Here is a 22,239-nt window from a genome sequence, read left to right on the forward strand (position 1 = left end):
CACTCACAGACACTAATGATGTCTTTGACATGAGAACACTTTCTGTCCGTTCCTCTATGATGACTGATTTGTTTCCAGAGCTGTCCCCCCAGACTGGGTCTCATCCAAAACCACAGATGCTGGTGGCGGGGTTTGTCTCTGTAGGGGTGTATGAGGCAGCAGAGACTCTGTAGTGCATTCAGACATCTCTGTTCATCATCATGTCCAGTCAGTCACATTAACACCAGCACTGGTTTGGCTACAGCCGCCACGGCCGTGGACATGAATGTAAAAATAAGACATCAGAGGAGGAACACGCTGATGCTAGCAGCCTACAACTCCCAAAAGGGAAAGTAACTTTTTTAACCGTTGCATTGTGGACATAACCTGTCCACCAGATAGACTGTTCCATGTATCAGAGAAATAGTTCACATTCATCTGGGAGTAACCTCCATGGAGGAATGCATAACGTGAACCGTGGCGACTGCAGACATGTCAGTTTTTGTTGTTTTTGAAAAGAAACCGACTCACTGCTGTTTTTTTTTCTTCTTTTAATGAAGAAATGTCGTCAAGTTCTGATAAAACTGGCGCAGCATCCACACTAATCTCTTCCACCATAGTTATCATAGCCATAAATCCTCTTGTTGCTGATTGCTTATGACTCCACTGCGCCCCAAAATACTGCCCCTTGACGCTGATTGGTCCTGTCACTTTCTAACCGGGCCCAAACGGTTCAGATGGGAGCTTTACAAGATGGGTTCACCAGTGAGAAACACGGCTTTGGGCCAAACAGAGCAACAAGAAAAACGCAGATAGTAGATGTGCAGCTCCAGTGCCAACCTCAGCTTTACAGGCTAGCCCTAGCATAGGGCTTATCAGCGGCTAAAATTAATGCTGAAGACTACTGGGACGTTCAAAAACATCTTCTCTGCTAAGAGAAGCTTTCTTGTGTTAATATAGAAATGTGGTGGAGTTCTGATTAAACTGCCACTAAGCTAAAGGCTGTTGGCTTACACCAGGGGTGTCAAACTCAATCCCAGCAGGATGCTGAATTTAGGTCTGACCTGAGGGCCTAACAGGTCAACATTTAACCTTAAACTGCCATTTGCACCAGAAATAAATAATAGGGAAACTAACTGAGCACTGATGATAAATAATTTTCAGATTTTAAAAAGTTACTGTTATGAATTTGACGGCCCAAAATCTGATTAAAAAAAAAAAGTCAAACTTAATAGTTCAAAAGGTCAAAACACAGAATTAAAAGTCGGAATGATGTTTGTAAAGGGCAAATATGTGAGACAGAAACTCAAAATTGTGATTTTTATGAGTCAAAATATGACAGAAAATTAAAAATCATGAGTTAAAAAGGTCAAACTATGAGTTAAATTTTTGAACTGTGAGTCTAAAAGGTCAAAATATGGGATTGAAAGTCAAAGTCAGGAGTTGAAAGTCTCAAAGTGTGGCATACAATTTGAAACAATTTAGTTGAAAAGGTCAAACTTTGACTTTAGATTCAAAAATGTTAATCTAAAAGGTTGAATAAAAAGTCTAAATTTTGAATTAAAAAGTCAAAATTATAAGTTTGAGTTGACAGTAAATGTGAGATCCAGAGTTGAAAATATAAAATGAAAACAACTTTCCACATTCCTGACTTTTTTACCTGTTTATTTTTACTCTTTACCTTTTCAACTTTCAAAGGTTAAGTTTCCTTTTTTATATTAGAGTAAATCTGCAGACCTCATACCGGCGGGCCAGTTACAGTAGGAATATGATAAGATCTTGAAGGCCGGGTACAACCATGCTACAGGCCAGATTTGGCCCCCAGGCCTTGAGTTTGAACCCCTGGCTTACACTTTAACTTCATCCACCTGGAACGATCGCAAACCTCATGCTGAAGCAAGATGGTAGAAGAGCAAAAGCATCGTTTCCATCATGAAAAGCTTTCAGTGCTGCTCTTTGCTCTAAGGCCCAGTCCTTATAAAAGTGACGCTAATCTAAAGCTAGCTGGGCTATCCCTACACTGCAGACAGCCACTGCTATTGGCTAACAGTACAACAAAAACCCGTTTTCCTCAGATGACTCTGACTGGTCAGCGTGACTCTGACACAAACGATGTGGACTGCAGCTTTTCTAGATGTATTTGCATGATGGCAGACATGGTGGCTGTTCAGTCCATCTGCTTTGTGAGGTTAGTGTTAAAGAAGGAAAATGTTCAATTCAAACACATGAATATGAACGGGAGACACCGCCATAGTAATGGAGGCTTGTTGACCTCTCTGGGTATATCTTTATGTTCTTTATCTGTCTCAGCGGAGAACTCCAGATGAAGGGCGGGAAGTGATTTCTGCATTGAGGTGCTGTCAGAATGACAAAGTCTTCCACTAGTGATGACTGTGCCAGCTGTTCACATTGTAAAAAAATATATAAACATAGAAAAAGTGAGCCTCTATTGAGTCCTGAAAGTATTCACACATTCAAGTAGAAAAAACACGCTTGAAAGGCTCACAGAGAAATGGATTTAGAGCTCCTTCTGAAGTCTGGACAGGGGATGTCAGACCAGTTTATTGTAACTAAATGACATTTTAATCTAGTTTTAGTCATCTTGATGAAAACTGAACTTAGTTTTTGTCTGTTTTAGTCATGACAGATCTATTTTTATTAGTCTCAGGCTGGCCACACACTAGACGATTTTTAGTCTGAAACGATTTTAAAACCGTGAGAGACCACAGACTTCAGGACAATTTCCTTAATTAATTTCCTTTTCTTTAATCCTCTGAACACACACTAGACGACTCAGCCAGACTGTCAGATCACTGGAGACCACACACCTGCCGACCTGCCTACGACCTCGCGTGATCACGTGACTTCAAAAAAAACAAAAAACAACAAAAACACGGATGTCTGTGGATACCGTCTTGCTGTCTCTCCACAACAGGCTGTCCTGGCGTGTTACAGCTGCAGCAACAATCATAAAACAAGGGAAAGACTCAGGATGAAATCCTGGCTGGAATTAAGTTAAATTTGTGTTTATGGTTGTGAAGAGTGAAAGTATGTATGATCTGGCTGTGACGCTACCCGGTCTGCTCGCTCTGGTTGTTGTGGGTACTCTGTCAGAGGTACTACAACCTAGAATCATAAATATCAGACATGTTTGATATTTTCAGGGTTTGGGAGGCTACGATGTGATTTTGAGCTGTAAATTAGGGCGCATTCACACCAGAACAGTTTGGTCCGCTTTAAACGAACTCTGGCCTGTTTTCCCCGGATAGTCCGGTTCATTTGGAGTGGTGTGAAAGCTCACACGAATTCTGGTGCGGACCAAACAAGTGGACTCTGGTCCGCTTGAAAACAGGGGGTCTTGGGCCGCTTCCAAATGAATCCTGGTACAGTTTGTTTGAGGTGTGAAAGCAAAGTGGACCAACTTGTGAACCAAAGGCAGGAAGTGGCATAAAGTGTGGTGATTATACAGATTTATATGTGATTTAATACACTCAAATACATGTCGGTACTTCGCTTGGCGTCTTGTAACCATGGCAGCATGTCTTAGTCCTTGCTTATTTATTCGTCTCACGTTACGCTCATGGACAGCTCACCGCCTCGCTGGCTGCTCGTAATGGCTCAATGCAAGAGCAGAAACCACAAGACAGACGGTTTGGTCCGCTTGACCAAGAGAGCAGTGTGAAAGCGAACCAAACCAAAGGAAAGAGCAACAATGTTGCCATTTCTGTTCCAAAACGGACTGAGTCCCCCGGCCTATCAGGTGGGACAACAACCTTAATCGTGTTGACACCACACACATGCAGACACTCAGTAAGTATACCTCCCCACAATCGTCGGGGGGGTCAAATCTTGCCTAAAATCAGGCTTATAATCCTGTAGTGTGTGGCCGGCCCTACCCGCAATTTCCAGGATGAAGGCGCCGCACACTGGTTGGTCTGACCTATAGGCAAGCAACCTCGCCCACTGGAAGCGAGTCTGGAGCTCAGCACCATGGTGCGTAGACCTGATCAGCAGGATGAGATCACGAGAGATCTGCGAGTTCACGCAGGAATAACATATTAATAATGATAACAGCGGACTATTTTACCTTTTAGGGTTAATTTATCATCATTTCCTGCATGAGTCCATGATATTGTTGCTTCCATCATTGAGTGAGGACATTAGGAAGTTAAAAGGTTCATGTTTGCTTAAAGGATCTGTGGATTTATGTAAAATTCTTTGGCTAAATGTCCCCAAAAGTTAACTTTTCCTCATCAATGGTGCCGTTGTAGCTCTGTGACCCACTGACCTCTCGGTGACCCTTTCCTCTCTCTGCAGTATGAGATGTAATGTTGATAAAGTGATGATTTACGATCCGGGGTCCATGCATCGTGTTTTATTTTGAAAGAACCAGATGTTCTACGCTTGTGACTTCCATGGTTGGTGCTTTCTGAATAACAAAGAATTTACGAGGTTTGGCAGCGGCCGGCGCTGAAAATAGACCTGCAGCGTATCTGAAACGAAGCAGAGCAGAGGCGCTCCAGGCACACGCCGCTGCCGGTATAGAGCGCCGGCTGTGGAAATGCTCTGATAGACTAGAGAGGGAGTGATGTGCTCTGCAGTACCATTTGCCGGCGTTCCACAGCGCGCACGCTGTATATGGAAATAGGAGGTAAGTCTAGTTTTTGTCATGGAAAAAAGGCTGTCACAAACATTCTTAGTCATAGTTTTAGTGGACAAAATTTAACACTGTGTCAGACAGCGGTCACATTTGGTCCACTTCCACCAGGTGGTCCAGTTCGTATCAGGACAGTGTCATCGTGTTTCCACAGCTGATGTCTGCCCAGCGTCGCTCATTGGAATGGGAAGTTAGCCTCTGTTTAGAGATTTGGATCTTTGGCTCAGCTCAGTAATAAGAGTCAGTCATTTGGCTCTTCCTTTATTCCCACTTTGGCTTTTTAAACGTGGGTTAAATAATGACAAAAATGGAGGAAAGGATGCTGGTTCACATCAAAGTTCATTCACAAAGACATATCATTACTAGGTCTCTTACCCCACAAGGTTAATCAGCCTGATAGTACATGAACGTTTCCATTAACAGAATAGTTATGAACAAATGAGGGAGAAAAGCTGTTAAAGAGGCACAGCAAGCCTCTTAGCTCAGTCCAAGACTCCGCCAGACTCTGGTCTCCTTTCATCTGTCTACTTGTAGGAGTGTGTGTCATCCCTCCCTCCCACCTGTACCCGAAACATACGCATCCAAAACGTGATTTAGTCCAGGGCGCCAAAATAGCTAGAGCCAGCCCTGCCTACATTCCTGTGGTGATGACGTAACGGACATGTTTAGCAATATTCAACTCTGAAACTACGGGCTACCATCATCATAGTGACAGTGATGAATTGTCATTTTTTAGATTGGTTGCCAAGCTTCAAGGGTGCATATCTGACTTTATTTTGGAAGAAAAAAGGCACATATTTTAATAAAATACTATCCAGAACAGCCATATGTTTTAGCAGTAATTAATACCCAAGAGAAAGAAAACAATTCCTTTCACCTGCAGTAACTTTTTCATGACAAACTCCTGTGGTATAGGAAGGTTTTGATCAAACTAAATTTGAGTTTTAATGATTACTTCCCCTTCTCTCAGAGCCTTCAGCTCCCTGGTCACTCAAAGATCAAACCTGTCGGCCTGGTTTGCAGCTGGTCAATAGCGTGAAATTGCATGTCAAGATCCTTTGAAATTAATTGATTCTGTTGAGAAATGTTGGAGCTGTAAATGCTGCTCTGACCTGCCCCTTACACTTCCAACACTGAAGCATTCAGTTAGGCAATGAATTGGTTACTTTAGCGCTGTTGTACCATTTTATTCCTTACAACAGAGAGCATTCAATCTTCTCTTAATCAGATTCTCCTCTCATTCAGGGTCTATGCAGAGTGGCTCTATGCAGCAGCAGAGCATAAAGAAGCATACATTTGTGTGTGGGTGAGGGAGGGAGGTTTATTATCAGGGTTAAAGAAGGTGGGCTCGGGTTATATCACTACTATTCTACTCAAGCAGCTTAAGCAATTGAAAGAGGGGATTTTGCACATTCACTCGGAGGGAAAGCTGATAAAGAGTCAGAGCGATAGGAGGTTAAGAACTCTGTGCTCTACTCCCTTTGAGAGAGACTCAATCTGCACTCTCACTTTTCATCAAACTTTCTTTCTTTCCCACAGTCCCCTGAGTGAGCTGTCTAGTAGAGGAGGCGTGCGGGCGGAGACATGACAGCCGGCTCCAGCTCGCTGTTAGTAATGCTGCAATGGAGAAGGAACCACGGGATGGAGGGGGCCCTGAAGGGTCCCTGGCTCACTCTTTCACCCAGGAGAACATCACATTATCTCATTAGTGATTATTTTGACTTTCCAAGATAAAAACTGATACTGTATCTTCATTCTTAATGAGGAAGCAGTGGCTCTACATCTGCTCTGTTGCAGCCCCGTGAGGGTTAAAATTGTGAGAGGTTAAATTCTTATTTTCATGGAGCTCAGAACACACGTGTGATAATAAACTGACAGCTGGTGCAGAGACATGCATTATGAATCTTTATTTCCTGTTTCACACAAATGCAGCTGAATATTGTCTTATATCAAATCCAAAGCTGTCCATTTCTTTACACCCACTGTTTGAGGGTCTCTGATTAATTCCCACTGTTTTCATGGCATTGCATTCTTGTTGTCACAGCATCTGCTGAACACTGAATTATCTGCTGTCTGATGATGTGTTTGTCCTGTTGGACCCTCCTACAGCACAGAGACTCTATTTAAGTGACTAAAACCATAGATGCCCAGGCCAGAAGTTAAGTTCAGTCATGTTTACACAGAAAAAAAGGAAAATCGCCCTCCGAACACCATCACCGCCATGAAAAATGACAAAAGTATAGTATGGACAGTCATATTTTGATTCCTCAGGTGGAGCAGGCTTCTAGAGGAAGAGGATCTTCATTATCTGAAATCACAGGATTGGTGTCATGTTGAAAAGGATATGAAGATAAGGTTGTCTCTGAGCTCTCTGTCTCATCAGATCCATGGTATTGATGAATGTATCATAACGTTTTCTAGTGTCTAGACTTTCAAAGGCATACAAGGTATTTTTGACTCTAGATGTCCTTGTAGAGACTCTAGATGTCCATGTGGAGACTCTAGATGTCCATCTGGAGACTCTAGTTGTCTATGTGGTGACTCTAGATGTCTGTGTGGAGACTCTAGATGTCCGTGTGGAGACTCAAGATGTCCATGTGGAGACTCTAGATGTCTGTGTGGAGACTCTAGATGTCCGTGTGGAGACTCTAGATGTCTGTGTGTAGACTCTAGATGTCCGTGTGGAGACTCTAGATGTCTGTGTGGAGACTCTAGATGTCTATGTTGGGACTCTAGATGTCCATTTGCAGACTCTAGATGTCTGTGTGGAGACTCTAGATGTCCATCTGGGGACTCAAGATGTCCGTGTGGACACTCTAGATGTCAGTGTGGAGACTCTAGATGTCCATCTGCAGACTCTAGATGTCCGTGTGGAGACACTAGATGTCTATGTGGAGACTCAAGATGTCCATCCGGAGACCCTAGATGTCCGTGTGGAGACTCTAGATGTCCGTGTGGAGACTCTAGATGTCCGTGTGGGGACACTAGATGTCTATGTGAAGACTCAAGATGTCCATCCGGAGACCCTAGATGTCCATCTGGAGACTCTAGATGTCTGTGTGGAGACTCTAGATGTCCATCTGCAGACTCTAGATGTCCATCTGGAGACTCTTGATGTTTATCTGCAGACTCTAGATGTCCATGTGGAGACTCTAGATGTCCATGTGGAGACTCTAGATGTCCATCTGGAGACTCTTGATGTTTATCTGCAGACTCTAGATGTCCATGGGGAGACTCTAGATGTCCTTGTAGACACTCAAGATGTCCATGTGGAGACTCTAGATGTCAATGTGGAGACTCTAGATGTCCATGTGGAGACTCTAGATGTCCGTGTGGAGACTCTAGATGTCCGTGTGGAGACTCTAGATGTCAATGTGGAGACTCTAGATGTCCATGTGGAGACTCTAGATGTCCGTGTGGAGACTCTAGAAGTCCGTGTGGAGACTCTAGATGTCCGTGTAGAGACTCTAAATGTCCTTGTAGAGACTCAAGATGTCCGTGTGGAGACTCAAGATGTCCGTGTAGAGACTCTAGATGTCCTTGTAGAGACTCAAGATGTCCGAGTGGAGACTCAAGATGTCCGTGTAGAGACTCTAAATGTCCTTGTAGAGACTCAAGATGTCCGAGTGGAGACTCAAGATGTCCGTGTAGAGACTCTAGATGTCCTTGTAGAGACTCAAGATGTCCATGTGGAGACTGTAGATGTCCATGGGGAGACTCTAGATGTCCTTGTAGAGACTGTTATCAAGAGAGCGGGAATGGGAAGGGTCAGCTGCTCGCAGCCGCTGTGCTTCTGTGGGTATGGTGTGCTTTTCCAGGCCTGATCCATTTCAGTTCCTACTGGGTGGGCTGGACCAGATGTTGGGGCGACCATGTGCATCATGTATGTGCCAGCTGGGAGATCGCAGAAGAGACGGGGCTTGAGCCTGGAGCAGGCCTGGAGAATGGCCATCAAGAGGCAAGAGCAGTACAGGACCAAGGTTTACCAGGCTAAGTTCTGAACCAGCATATGCTCCCATACCTGAGCTGACGCCAGATATTTAAAGTATTTTTTTTTTCACATGAAATCCAAAAAGGTGTGGTTATATACTGTAAAGATGAAAGTCTGTTGTCCAATCAGGCATTTCTGTTCATCCATAAGTGGGACAGCAACTGTGTATGTACTGTATCTGTAAGCATGGACAAAGTCCAGTTACCAACATTTACACTAGCACAAGTTTGGCTACGTAGCCACTGCTGTGGAGCTTTACACCCCAGGGACGTCAAACAGGAGAAACCAGTTCACAATGTGACGTTATGAACCCAAAATGCTCTTTTCTTCATCTACACACAAACACCTCTCAGGGATCTAAACCTCATTTGCTTGTGTATAGAATGCTAAAATGGAAAGAAAAACCTCAGTTTTCAAAATGACCCTCCTACTTGTGGACTAGGCCCACTATGTTGTCTACATACCGGAGACTTTAGACCAGGTTAAGGCAGTCAGAGATGACTTTTCTTTATGCCTCAGACACACTCAGGGGTGCTGACGAGAGCACAACGACATCCCACACCTTAAAACTAAACCAGAAATTCTGTTTTATGAATGAATTTCATTGATGAGGGAGGAAATTTGTTTAAAAGTGGCAACACCTTCCAACTAAAGTCCAGGAGCTGCACACAAAGCATTCTGGGAGTGCTAGCAGTGCAAAGCTGGACAGCTTTCCCCTTCAGTACGTAAGATTTATCTATGAAACAAAAATTCAGGCAGCTCTAGTAAATATGCATAATAGAGAGCAGGTTCTGTCAGGAAGAGTTCTCAGTTCAACAAAACACGTAAGCAATGGAAGTGGGCGGAGCACAACGGTCCATTATCACACTGCACGGACAGATTCAGTGAAGCCGGCGGTTAGAGCCCAATAAGTGAAGACTTTTGAGAAAAATGCTGACCCAGTGGAGTTCTTCATCTAAACCTCAAGTTTTGGGGGACTGCAGTTTACCTACATCAAAACCAAATATTTGGAGTTCTGAAGTTTTAGGAGCACAGTGTCCTGAAATGACAGGATGAGAGGGTTATTAATCATTTCACTGAGCATCCTCACAGTTTAAAATCAAACAGCTAGGAGGGGCACTGAGGCAGGGGTTCTCAACCTTATCAGCCCGTGACCCCCAAAATAAAGGTGTCAGAAACCAGGGACCCCCGCTGTACCTGAAGATGGCTGAATAGTCATGTGGAGACAAGGCCGTCCATAAAGGGAGCTTACTGGTGCCCAGCCAAATGGGGGGGCAGCAAAATCATGGTCCTTTGTAAAGTTAAGCTGTGGTATTTTATTTTTAACCTAAATAATAACCACGCTTATCAAAGAAACACATTTGAATTCATTTTTGTGGTACATAGCCCTCTTAAAAATGTAAAAAATAGCTCAAATGGGTTAATAATGGCAAAAAATGGTGGGAAAGGTGGTGAAATTAGATTTTAAAAGTAGCAGAAATGGCTGAGAAATGCAAAAAATTTAAAAAAAGCGCCAAAAAATAACCCCCCCAAAAAACTGGCAAAAATAGGTTAAGTGGTTTAAAAAAAGTGGACATATTAAGTGATAAAAGCTGATTCAAAAGTGGCTGAAATGGTGTTAAAGTGGAAATAATAGGAGGACATTTTGTGAAATGGGATGAAAACTGATATAAACTGGCAAAAAAGGGTTAGCTGAGGCAGAAATAGTCAGAAACTGGCAAAAATTGGCATATCAAATTGAAAAATGTGACTTACAAAGTGGTTAAAGGGTTAATAGTGGCAATAATGTGGCAACAGAGCCAACAATAGGCAGAGAGTGGCAACATTTGTTTTAGAAGTGGCAAAAACAGGCAGAAAAAAAGTGGTGGAACGGGTTTAAAATGACAAAAATGGGTTAAAAGCTGCAAAAATGTGTTAAAATGGGCAAAATTGGTTTAAAGTGGCAACAGTGTAATTCAAAAGTGTTTTTAGTTTTTGTAAGGCTTCTGGAGACCCCCTCTCAGAGTCCTGTGACCCCCAGTGGGGTCCTGACCCCAGTGTTGAGAACCCCTGTACTGAGGAATAACCTGTCTATATAAGATATTACACTGCTTTGCCTCATGGTTGGACATTCTGCTTCATCTTTGACAGCCCTATAGATATCCATGTTTTGATGTCCTGCTCTTTGTTTTACATCTTGCCCAAGTCTGCGTTTTAATGTGCATTTTAAAGAACGCTGGATAGCCTTGTTGTTTATCTGAGCTCCTCAAAGAGACTGCTAAAACACGCCATCTGTTTAACCTCTCTTTAGCTGCAGCCTCCCACTTTACCCACTCATCAAACCAAGCACAGAAATCACGGTAGCAGGCATGAACACAAACATCATCTGAGTAATTAGCAGAGAGTCTGCTTGTGCGGGGTCTGGCCCGGGTCTGGCCGTCAGACGGAGCACGTTACCGGCTCCCAGCGTCTCATCCTGTTCCATCTCACAAACCAAACACAAAGAAATGACCCAAACAGAGCCTGGTTGGGGCTGACTGTCATGTACCCAAGGTAACGTCATGACCAAACAGCACGTCCCACACTTTTCTGGGGGGCAGGACCGGCCGCCGGGCAGGGGAGCCTCTGTACAGAGCTGAGCAGCGCCATGCAGACACTGTGTTCGTCCAGTCCAGTCGTCCTGCAGCTCTCCGGCCTTCAGCCACATCTTCTCAACTGCTCATCCCTGCTTTTAAACACCCTGCCCTTTTTAGGCTGTTTAGATGAACGGCTTTTGCATAAATCTCCTCCTTAGAAGCTGTTTAGTAGGTATTTCTTCATGCAAACCTTTAGTTAAACCATGTTTGACATCAGTGATGTTTGCATCTTTGGTGAAAACATAAATTACCGTAGAACACTAGCAGCTAATTTGAGGATATTAGTGAGCATGCTGTAAAAGTTTGCATGCAACAAGGCAACAGGGGTTAAGTTAAAGGCTACGGTCATCTGTGGACTTAAAGGGTCACTTCATCCAAAGAGTAAAGCTGAATGCTCATCGTCTTGGTTTTAAAATAAAGAGTGTTTTATTTTGTTTCATTCTTTTTACGTTACAGTCGCCTGTGACGTCACACTCCCTGAAAAATCAGAGAAACTGTTGATTCTACATGCTAAAATAAACCAGACATGTTTAGTGAGAGCAGAGCAGCACGCACTAAAGAAGACAGAAGTTTGTGACGCTCCTGTAGATCACTACTGCGTGCTTGCTGTCTCCATTCCTCTATCAAGGACTCTCTTCTGCATTTTTAAAACTTTGAAATCAGAACTGTTTCAGCCTACTGATCATTATTATATGTTGTGGGCTCTATGACATCATTTTATCATATTACTAGTGCAAAAACATGCAGGAGTTCCTGTGAGGAGGGACTTGTGTTCAAAACACATCTGCACTATGCAACACATTCAATCAAAACGAGGTACGTTCAGGCGTAGGTTTGGAAGGGCTGCTGGGAGCAGCATGAGTCCTAACACTGGCTTTATCTGCAGGACAGTTATCCTCCATGTGTGCTTAGATCAGCAGTAAAAAGCTTTCCCAAGCTCTGCATCGGGTCTTCTTAGTTAAATATGACCTCAGTGGTGGGATCTTTGTTGAATAAAGGTCAATCAGACCACTGAACTGGCTGACAGGTTTAATTATGATGTGTTCAAGGTCAGCTTGGTCAAATGACTTTTAAACAGATGTCATTTTCAGCAAAATAAAATAAATATAACAAGTGAATCATGACATTTGACTCACCACTTCTAAAAAACATGGTGTTGTTTGTTTCAGCTAGCAATAGGAAAGTATCTATAGTAGTATTGATAAGGACTTAAATTTAAAAAAAAAAGAATTAGAGAAGGAAGGACTAGGACAGCGTTACAAAAAGGGGCAAAAAGGGGCAAGAACTGGAAAAAAGTGTCAAAAACTGGTTTAAAAAGAGGCAGAAACTGGATAAAAGTGACAAAAACTGGTTTAAAAGGAGGCAGAAACTGGATAAAAGTGACAAAAACTGGTTTAAAAGGAGGCAGAAACTGGATAAAAGTGACAAAAACTGGTTTAAAAAGAGGCAGAAACTGGATAAAAGTGACAAAAACTGGTTTAAAAAGAGGCAGACACTGGATAAAAGTGTCAAAAACTGGTTTAAAAAGAGGCAGAAACTGGATAAAAGTGACAAAAAACTGCAAATAAGGGCAATAGAAATATACAGACAAAAAAAAAGTTTGAAAATTAAAGCCGACTATAAGTGTGGGAAACGAGGATTAATGTGACGTGGGATTAATGTGATGTGATAGATAATTTCTGAGGTCATTTATTTATTTATTTATTTTTTTTAGGTTTTCTGGGGGCATAAAGAGCCACAAATGATCACAAGAGAGCCACACGTTGAGTCTCACTGGCCTAGGGCAACCCTGACCCTGATCCCCATCCCTACTGATGGTTTAGCTCTACAGCTGACCTGTGGCTCCTTTCTGCCACTTGCTCCCTGATTTCTTTCCTGATACACTGCCTCCTCTGAATAGTCGAGTAAATCTTTGACAGACTCAACCAAGACGCCCTGAATGGCATGACACTACCTTAGGTATCAAAATAGTTATCTAGTTTATTTGCATTTTGGATGAACTGGCCCTTTAAATGAGCTCTTACTTGCTAGTTATTTGATGCACGGACATTTGCACACATGCTTTGAGGTCCTAAAATCATCACTACTCTTTAGTTTTATGCTTTGTTTCCCATTGCAGTGGAAAAATAAGTCATTAAACGATGCAGCATATCTCCTTTAGTGACATGCATTTTAATGATAAATGCCACAGAATTATATCACTGATTATTGGTGACGTAGGTGAAAATAGTACATTGTTTCTCATTTGTTCTCTGTTGTTGTTGTTGAGAAGATATGGCATTGGTTTGGCTTAAGGAAAAAAGAACCAAACAGGCAGGAAGCTGCTGAGTTCACATTCACCTTCAGTCTCGCCCATTTGATCCGTCTCAGGTGTTCTGGGGGTTTACCTACCTGCTCAGTCAGCTGTGAAAAGGTAGGGGAGAGGGTGCATGCAGGAGCATCATCCTCATTCACTGATCACTCAGACCACACTCAGTCCTTTCTGCTGGACTCTACCCGTCAAGCATCCGGCATCATGCACAGAGGCCCCCATGCACGCTCACGGGCCGGGGTCAAAGAGCAACGGTGACCCCCAGCAAAACATGGGACCTGTGCTTTTAAAAGAGGGGGGCAGGCAGAGGCGTCTACCTTGCTGCATGAGAGCTCCAACTCCGAACCAGAAACTATTTAGCAGGGTGAAATTGTTTTCCACTACATCCGAGTCGGGGTTGCACGGGTGGGGGTTATACCACTCGTAGGGACTAAACCTGCGACAGTTAACAGAAGACACAAACATACACACATATTTATGTTCACTGCAGTAGGATAAAGACACAACAGAAGACAACAGAACAGAGCGAGAGCGGCCGTCCTACCTGGGGAGACGGGGAGAGAAAGCAAAGGTTAGTTAGTCATGTGCAGAGATGGAACACAGCAGAACATGCCAGGAAACACATCACTTTGTCTTAATGTGCATGCCTGCTCCTGGATTAGTCTGTGAGCTTTAGTATATTAGTCATGAGTTTATACACAATAACAGCACATTTCCATAGTTCTCCTCTTTCAGTACGCTCTTTTTAAATAGTTCCATGCTCTTCGTCATACTAGGTGTTCCAGTCGTTTAAATGTTTCATTAGATAACGTTATCAATGATATGTAACTGTATAAACAGTGGACAGTGAAATGTGGAGGGACTTCAGGCCAGTTTTAGTAAAACAACCCATTTAGAATCAGGAGCTCCTCAGACAATAGCTACTGTAGCACTCATAAGCTGCTGGCTTAAATAGCAGATAGCCAAACATGGATTTGGTTCTTATTTCTTGAAGAAATTAAGACAAATAAAGTCTGTATTTGTTTTTCATGTGTGCAAGTTTCTTTGAATTGTACTGTTGGGGTGAAACTCCTGTGTTGTGCCACCAAACACATCATCCCTGGGTGGGCAAAGCCCTATCTCTTCACCCATGTGATGCCAGGGCACACAGTTAAACAGGGCAAAAAACATATAAGACACACATTAGAGCATTTAACTGAAACATAAACTAGCTCCGGCCCACCAGTGTGAACACAGAGCTAGAAACAACAAACCCTGAGAGAGTGTGACGTATCCCTCTTTGCAGAGTCATTACTCAGCAATGAATTAGATATGTTTGAGATCTGCTATGTTAAGGTTTGAAAAGTTGCAGACTACACCTTTAGACATGGTCCAGACCGACAGTAGCAGAGGAAGGATGGTGGTTTTCTTCATTTATTTTGGTCAGAGATGTTTTGAAATGCTGCCGTAAGGAGGCTCTGCCATCCTGCAGGTTTCCTGACAGTTTTTAGCTGTTGTCTGATTGGATGAGAGTTTATTTCATTTGTTCTGACCTGATGTCTCTCTGGACATTCACAACCCACCGCTGTCTCGGGTCCTGACCAATCAGGACTAAGAAGAACAGTAATGTTACAAACCCGGAGCACAGTAATCCAACCTTATAAAGCCTCTTTAACCTCCCACTTTGAGTGTGATGTCAGAGGAATATGGCCGCCGCGTGAATGTAGTTAATTTCACAGTTGTTGATTTTGATTTTAAGGCTTAAAAAGACACTTCTTCTTCATGTCTCTGTGTGGTTTTAGGTTTTAATGACATGCAGTTCTGGGGAAGTAGGCTTGAATTAACACCACTCATATTCCCAAAGTGGATCCTTGTGTAGGAGTGCTCATATCAAAGGCAATTCCCTCAGTAATTTAATCGATGGGCTCTGAAAATAACTCCATTGTCAGCCGAGAAAGGAACTAATAATCCTTATAATCTTGGAGGAGCATTAATATTCAGCAGATCAAACGGTTCATTCCCATCATGCCCACGCCGCTCCGACGCTCCTCCTCACTCCATGCACTCCTCAAGCAGAGAGATTTCTCATTTATTCCTATTAAATAAAAGTGACATTACATTAGTAAAGGTTGATTGGTCTACAATTAAGCATCCTGACCTGATTTGGTTTGCTCTGGAGTACAGGGGGGACCAGGACCCTATCTCCACTCAAGCTGTTTAACTCACACAAGGGTTTGACTAATCAAATTGAAATGCATAATGTGGACTCGTCTCTGTGTGGCTCTTTTTTACCGTGCAGGAGTCAGAAATGATAACCTCTGAGGGTGTAGCGTCTGCATGGAGGATAATACAGATGGAACCGCTACAGTGGCGAGTGTCAAGGCGTCGATCTGTTTGATCCAGGCCGAAAATAAAAATATAATCCATGTGAGATCATCAAATTAGAATGAAAATGTTTATAGTGGCTTCAACTCACTGTGTTAAAATAGAATGACTGTCCCTCTCCCTCTCCTGGGACGTTATTTAACACTACCCCAAAGCACCGTAACGCCCCCTTCCACGCTGGTTTGCCTTCCATGCTTAAGCACATGTACACAGTCCTGTCCAGTAGGGGGCAGTATGCCATGTAGTTGGTTTGCAAATCCACTAAGAAGGACGACGAAGGAATATGGCCGCCGCAGGACACCAATGGGGGAACTTTTTTGGTCTCTGCAGACAAACAGAGTCCGTCCTGCTTCTCTGGTAATTTTATTATTTTAAGGTACCTACAACAATCATCTTCCTACTTCCACATCTGTCCAACCTGACCATACACCTGGAGGTGCAGGTGGAAGAGAGACAGGAGATGTTTAGAACTGCCTTCACTGCTCTACTTGCTGATCTGGGCCCAGTCCAGCTGTCAAAGGCGGGACCAGTGGGGTCTAACCCACTCTGGACTTCGTCCCGCTCAGGATGAATCATCTCGCCTCTTTTATCGGCTCAGTATTTATCTCTACAAATATAAAAGTTCTGGATATAGAGCTGCTTATTTAAAATGTTTCTTTAGTTTTCAGCTGTCATGTAACATCAGTGCCATATCCTGTTGTGTTGAGTAAAATAATTTTTTTAATAAATAATTTTATGGCCAATATGATTTAGGGTTGGGCAGTTAAACAGAATGTAGATTAAAATGCAACACGGCCTGCTGAAATGCTCCAATCATAGAAGGTGCAATCTTTCTTCAACCTGAAATGTGTGTCAAATACCAGTTTAAAACTGTTTCTGCAGCAGAGATGTTCCGTCCTACACATCATTCAACCAGTTATTTTTTTAATAGTACCAAAAATCCCACTGTTCTCATTTTTGTTGGAAAATTATAAGGTGCAGAGTTTTAAAAAATGATTGCATATTAAATCACAATCACAATGTTAGGGAAAAAATGCCACTAGGTTATTTTCCCAAATTGTTCAGCCCTAATTTGTGTGCAGACTAAATTATGCTGTCATTACATTGTGTAATTTAGCTCTGTGCTGGCGATCTATGTGGACTGGATGATTCCTTACAGCATCAACATACATGTTTTTATTGTGGCTCTTTAAAAAGGCCTGTACTGACCTCTTCAGTGTGTCTGCTGTTGTGTTAAAAAGTCAGATAAAATGACTTTGGTTGTTTGGGCACATCTGTAAAAACCAGGAGTCTGGCCAGTATTTGCTTGATTGCTTTCAATCACAGCTGCGTTCACACCTCCTGCTCAAGTACAAATGAACCCTGTGCAAGACCAGGTTTTCCAGCAAACTTCTGAAAGATGGGCTCACTTAGCCCTGGTCTAGGATCCCTATTTTAAAGCAACCTTTAAAACATCATTGCTGACTGTCCCTTTACCCACAATCTCCACCGCGCCGCGGGTTTGGTCCAATCGAAGACAAGCGACCTCGCCCACTGGAGGTGAGTCTATAGCGCTGCGCAGCGGCGCGAGTCTTGGTCAGCGGGCAGAGGTCACGGGAGAACTGCAAGTTTATGCAAAAATAGTATGCCAACAGTGGACTATTTTAACGTTTGGGGTTAATTAACACATTGCCAAAAGTATTCACTCACCCATCCAAATAATGTAAATCAGGTGTTCCAATCACTTCCATGGCCACAGGTGTATAAAATCAAGCACCTAGGCATGCAGACTGTTTCTACAAACATTAGTGAAAGAATGGCTCGCTCTCAGGAGCTCAGTGAATTCCAGTGTGGTACTGTGATAGGATGCTACCTGTGCAACAAGTCCAGTGGTGAAATTTCCTGGCTCCTAAATATTCCACAGTCAACTGTCAGTGGTATTATAACAAAGTGGAAGCCATTGGGAACCACAGCAACTCAGCCACCAAGTGGTAGGCCACGTAAAATGACGGAGCGGGGTCAGAGGATGCTGATGTGCATAATGTGCAGAGGTTGCCACCTTTCTGCAGAGTCAATGACTACAGACCTCCAAACTTCATGTGGCCTTCAAGAACAGTGGTAGAGAGCTTCATGAATGGGTTTCCATGGCCGAGCAGCTGCATCCAAGCCATACATCACCAAGGTCAATGCAGTGGTCACGCCGCCACTGGACTCTAGAGCAGTGGAGACACATTCAGCATGTAGCCTGCTGTAACCTAAGAGAAGTACTAGTCATGCACTCATTCCCATCCAGTCCACTAAAACTCAGACATGGAGCTGACTGCAATGTGAGTTATTTTTTTACTTTATATACAACAGTATAAAAATAAGTTATTTTGTTAACAAGAAATACAAATTGTTTATTTTGTACTTTTCATGGAAATTTTGACTTTTACAACAAGATTTTCAGAACAGAGTAGGAGGTTGGGAATGGAAAAATCCTTCATTAATCATAATCGAGGTAAAGAGTTCAGCCTTAGAGGACATCTATCAAAAATCAGAGATGTATTCAGAGGGATGGATTACCTGCTCATGCTGGTCACAGTTCAGTTAAACTACTGACTTTTATTCAGGATGCTATGAGCAGAGTTTTCTTGGAGTTTTTTGGATGGTTTTAGTTTTTACAGAGCGCCCTCTGGTGGAATAACGTGAGTTACATCTAATTGCTAAGTTTAACTTAAAACTTGCTTTTATGACTAAACTCACCAACCTCCTTTTGGAGTCTAAAGCCAGCACCTCATCTTTACATCAGTAACTACTTATTAACCGTGTAACAGGAGAGATTTCTTCTTTTTTAGTAGAACTACTAAAATGAAGGAGAGGGGGTTATTCAGAGTCAGGAGTCAGGAGCAGAAGCCTCGGGAGGATGTAACATCTGCGTGGAGGGTAATGCAGATGCTGGAGCGTCGTGTGTCGCCGCTTTGATCCATGGCCCTCTGGGTAAAATACAGCAGGACCGTGTTGAATACTGCAGCATGCAGCTCTATATGAAGATGTATGGCTGTATCGATACAATGACAGCATCATAACTGTGCCCTGTCATTGACTAATGGGCTTTGCCATTATAACGCGGTTAGCACAAGCGTTCCTTTTCAACCCCCTACAACATATTGTGTGGCGTAGCTCAAGGACCCCTGAATGTCCCCTTTCTTCCTGCTCCTGCAGAATCCTTGGCCTTAAATCAATCCGTCTGCTCACTCAATTTGTCCCAGATTTGCTTGCTTGTCAATTTGCAATGCCAAATTGAGTTCAAGTGAACTGCAACCTTGGAGCCGCACATGTGACGATGTGACCCAATCCCTTGTGCAGAGGTCTCACAGTGTATTTCCTCCAATCATGTTGAGAAAAGCCAATTACAGCTCGCCATGAACATGGATGAGCAAAGTTGTCAGTGGCGTCCTGGGTGATGGGAGTGGCTGCTTGGACCTCTGATGCTGCTGCTGCTGTTTGGGTCAGAGAATACTAAACCCACGCCGTTTACAGCAGACAACACAGCTTAGCTGCTCTGCCCGTTTGCTGTCATTTTGATCCAATTACACTGCCCTTACATTATCTCAGGTCATCTGAGCTGCAGAGGGAGAAACTTTGAGCAAGGTCAGAGCAGAGATAAGAGCTGGAAGGGAAAAAAACACAGAAATTCACCAGCAGGGCAGAAACAATATGAGGCTTTTATCTTTTATGGGGGGGCAGGGTCACTGCAGAAAACTGCAGCCATGATGTGCACGATAACGTCAGAGTCGAAGGGAGACGGATCAACAAAGTCAGAAGAGTCCTGCTGCTCTGTCAGAGGGTGAGCGACTGTGTATGTCAACACATGAGCTTCACCCTGTCTCTGCTCGTTTTCAAAGCATACTGCAATGGTTTGGGCCTTTACAGCCTAGTCTAACACTTGTCATCACCTTTGTTCAGTTCATATTCAAATGCAGCATGCAGCAAGTGCATTCTGCATGAATGTAGCCCTCTCTTTACTCCGCAGCTACAGCAGATAGGCACACTTTCTTAACATGAAGCTTTAGAATTACAGCAGGGGAGTCCAAACACATTCAGAAAAGGATGCTGAGGCCACTGTGGTGATGTTTGGATTTCAGGGGTACCATGGCCAGGGTGAGAATGATGCTCCCTTCAGCAGAGACGGCTCATCTCTACATTCAAACACAAAACATGAGAAAACTGCTGGAAGCTTCTAGACTTTATGGCAGCATTGGTGCTTGAAGATAATTAAGGCCATATGATTTGGAAATCACACTTTGAGACGGAGCAGATAGAGGAGCGACTGATTACCACTGCTGTAATCCTTTTGTCTTTATTTATCTGGGCGTTATGTATCCAGATATTATTATTTTGGTGGTCATTATGATTACAATTTACATTGTTGTCTCAGTGCAGTCATGAATAAAACACATCAACGAAGCCCTCTGGTCAAAATGTTTGTTTATAGCAGCACCACTTACAGTCATGTTAGCTTCATGTTCTGATGGGGCTGCACTTCATTTGGATTTAGATTTTTGGGGGACAACAGTCCATGGTTTGCCATTGTAGTTTGCAGACCATTGCTTACCAGTGTTCATTTTGGAAGCTATTTTTAATTTTAGTCTCTACATGACATGCATTTGAGTGTTAGTCACATTTTAGTCATTTCTATCCTTTTTAGTTTTAGTCTAGTTTTAGTCCATTAAAAGTCCTCACATTTTAGTCTTCACTTTTAGTCCAAGCATTTATTTTCTTGCCTTAATCTGGTACCAAATCATGGTAGTGTGTTCTCTGGACTCTGCCTAACCTGGGGTCCCTGCTTTCTACAGCTGAGAGGCAGAACAGATACAGATGTATTGTTTTTGACAGATTTACCCACAGTGGAGAGATATCACAGATTTTGAATGTCTGATGAAATCTATATAACATTTTAGTCTAGTTTTAGTCATCTTGACAAAAACTAAACTTATGTTTAGTTTAGTTTTAGTCATCACAGATCTATTTTTGTTAGTCTCAGTCTAGTTTTAGTCATCACAGATCTATTTTTGTTAGTCTCAGTCTAGTTTTAGTCATCACAGATCTATTTTTGTTAGTCTTAGTCTAGTTTTAGTCATCACAGATCTATTTTTGTTAGTCTCAGTCTAGTTTTAGTCATCACAGATCTATTTTTGTTAGTCTTAGTCTAGTTTTAGTCATCACAGATCTATTTTTGTTAGTTTTAGTCTAGTTTTAGTCATCACATCTATTTTTGTTAGTCTTAGTCTAGTTTTAGTCATCACAGATCTATTTTTGTTAGTTTTAGTCTAGTTTTAGTCATCACAGATCTTTTTTTGTTAGTCTCAGTCTAGTTTTAGTCATCACATCTATTTTTGTTAGTCTTAGTCTAGTTTTAGTCATCACAGATCTATTTTTGTTAGTCTTAGTCTAGTTTTAGTCATCACAGATCTATTTTTGTTAGTCTTAGTCTAGTTTTAGTCATCACAGATCTTTTTTTGTTAGTCTTAGTCTAGTTTTAGTCATCACAGATCTATTTTTGTTAGTCTTAGTCTAGTTTTAGTCATCACAGATCTTTTTTTGTTAGTCTCAGTCTAGTTTTAGTCATCACATCTATTTTTGTTAGTCTTAGTCTAGTTTTAGTCATCACAGATCTTTTTTTGTTAGTCTCAGTCTAGTTTTAGTCATCACATCTATTTTTGTTAGTCTTAGTCTAGTTTTAGTCATCACAGATCTATTTTTGTTAGTTTTAGTCTAGTTTTAGTCATCACATCTATTTTTGTTAGTCTTAGTCTAGTTTTAGTCATCACAGATCTATTTTTGTTAGTTTTAGACTAGTTTCAGTCAACACAGATCTATTTTTGTTAGTTTTAGTCTAGTTTTAGTCATCACAGATCTATTTTTGTTAGTTTTAGTCTAGTTTTAGTCATCACAGATCTATTTTTGTTAGTTTTAGACTAGTTTCAGTCAACACAGATCTATTTTTGTTAGTTTTAGTCTAGTTTTAGTCATCACAGATCTATTTTTGTTAGTTTTAGTCTAGTTTTAGTCATCACAGATCTATTTTTGTTAGTCTCAGTCTAGTTTCAGTCAACACAGATCTATTTTTGTTAGTTTTAGACTAGTTTTAGTCATCACAGATCTATTTTTGTTAGTTTTAGTCTAGTTTTAGTCATCACAGATCTATTTTTGTTAGTTTTAGTCTAGTTTTAGTCATCACAGATCTATTTTTGTTAGTTTTAGACTAGTTTCAGTCATCACAGATCTATTTTTGTCAGACTTAGACTAGTTTTAGTCATCACAGATCTATTTTCTGTTAGTCTCAGTCTAGTTTTAGTCA

General features: G+C 42.1%; 1 protein-coding gene across 1 annotated transcript in view; it reads right to left on the reverse strand.

The window, feature by feature from the left end:
* grik2 (glutamate receptor, ionotropic, kainate 2) overlaps positions 1-22,239 on the reverse strand; it is a 529,835-nt gene that overhangs the window by 97,851 nt on the left and 409,745 nt on the right. Inside the window, exon 12 of the mRNA XM_041793394.1 lies at positions 13,871-13,989. Coding sequence (XP_041649328.1) covers positions 13,871-13,989 — 119 coding nt within the window. The remainder of the gene's footprint in view (positions 1-13,870; positions 13,990-22,239) is intronic.

The sequence above is a fragment of the Cheilinus undulatus genome, linkage group 8 (genome assembly GCF_018320785.1).
Source record: "Cheilinus undulatus linkage group 8, ASM1832078v1, whole genome shotgun sequence".
Taxonomy (NCBI): Eukaryota; Metazoa; Chordata; class Actinopteri; order Labriformes; family Labridae; genus Cheilinus; species Cheilinus undulatus.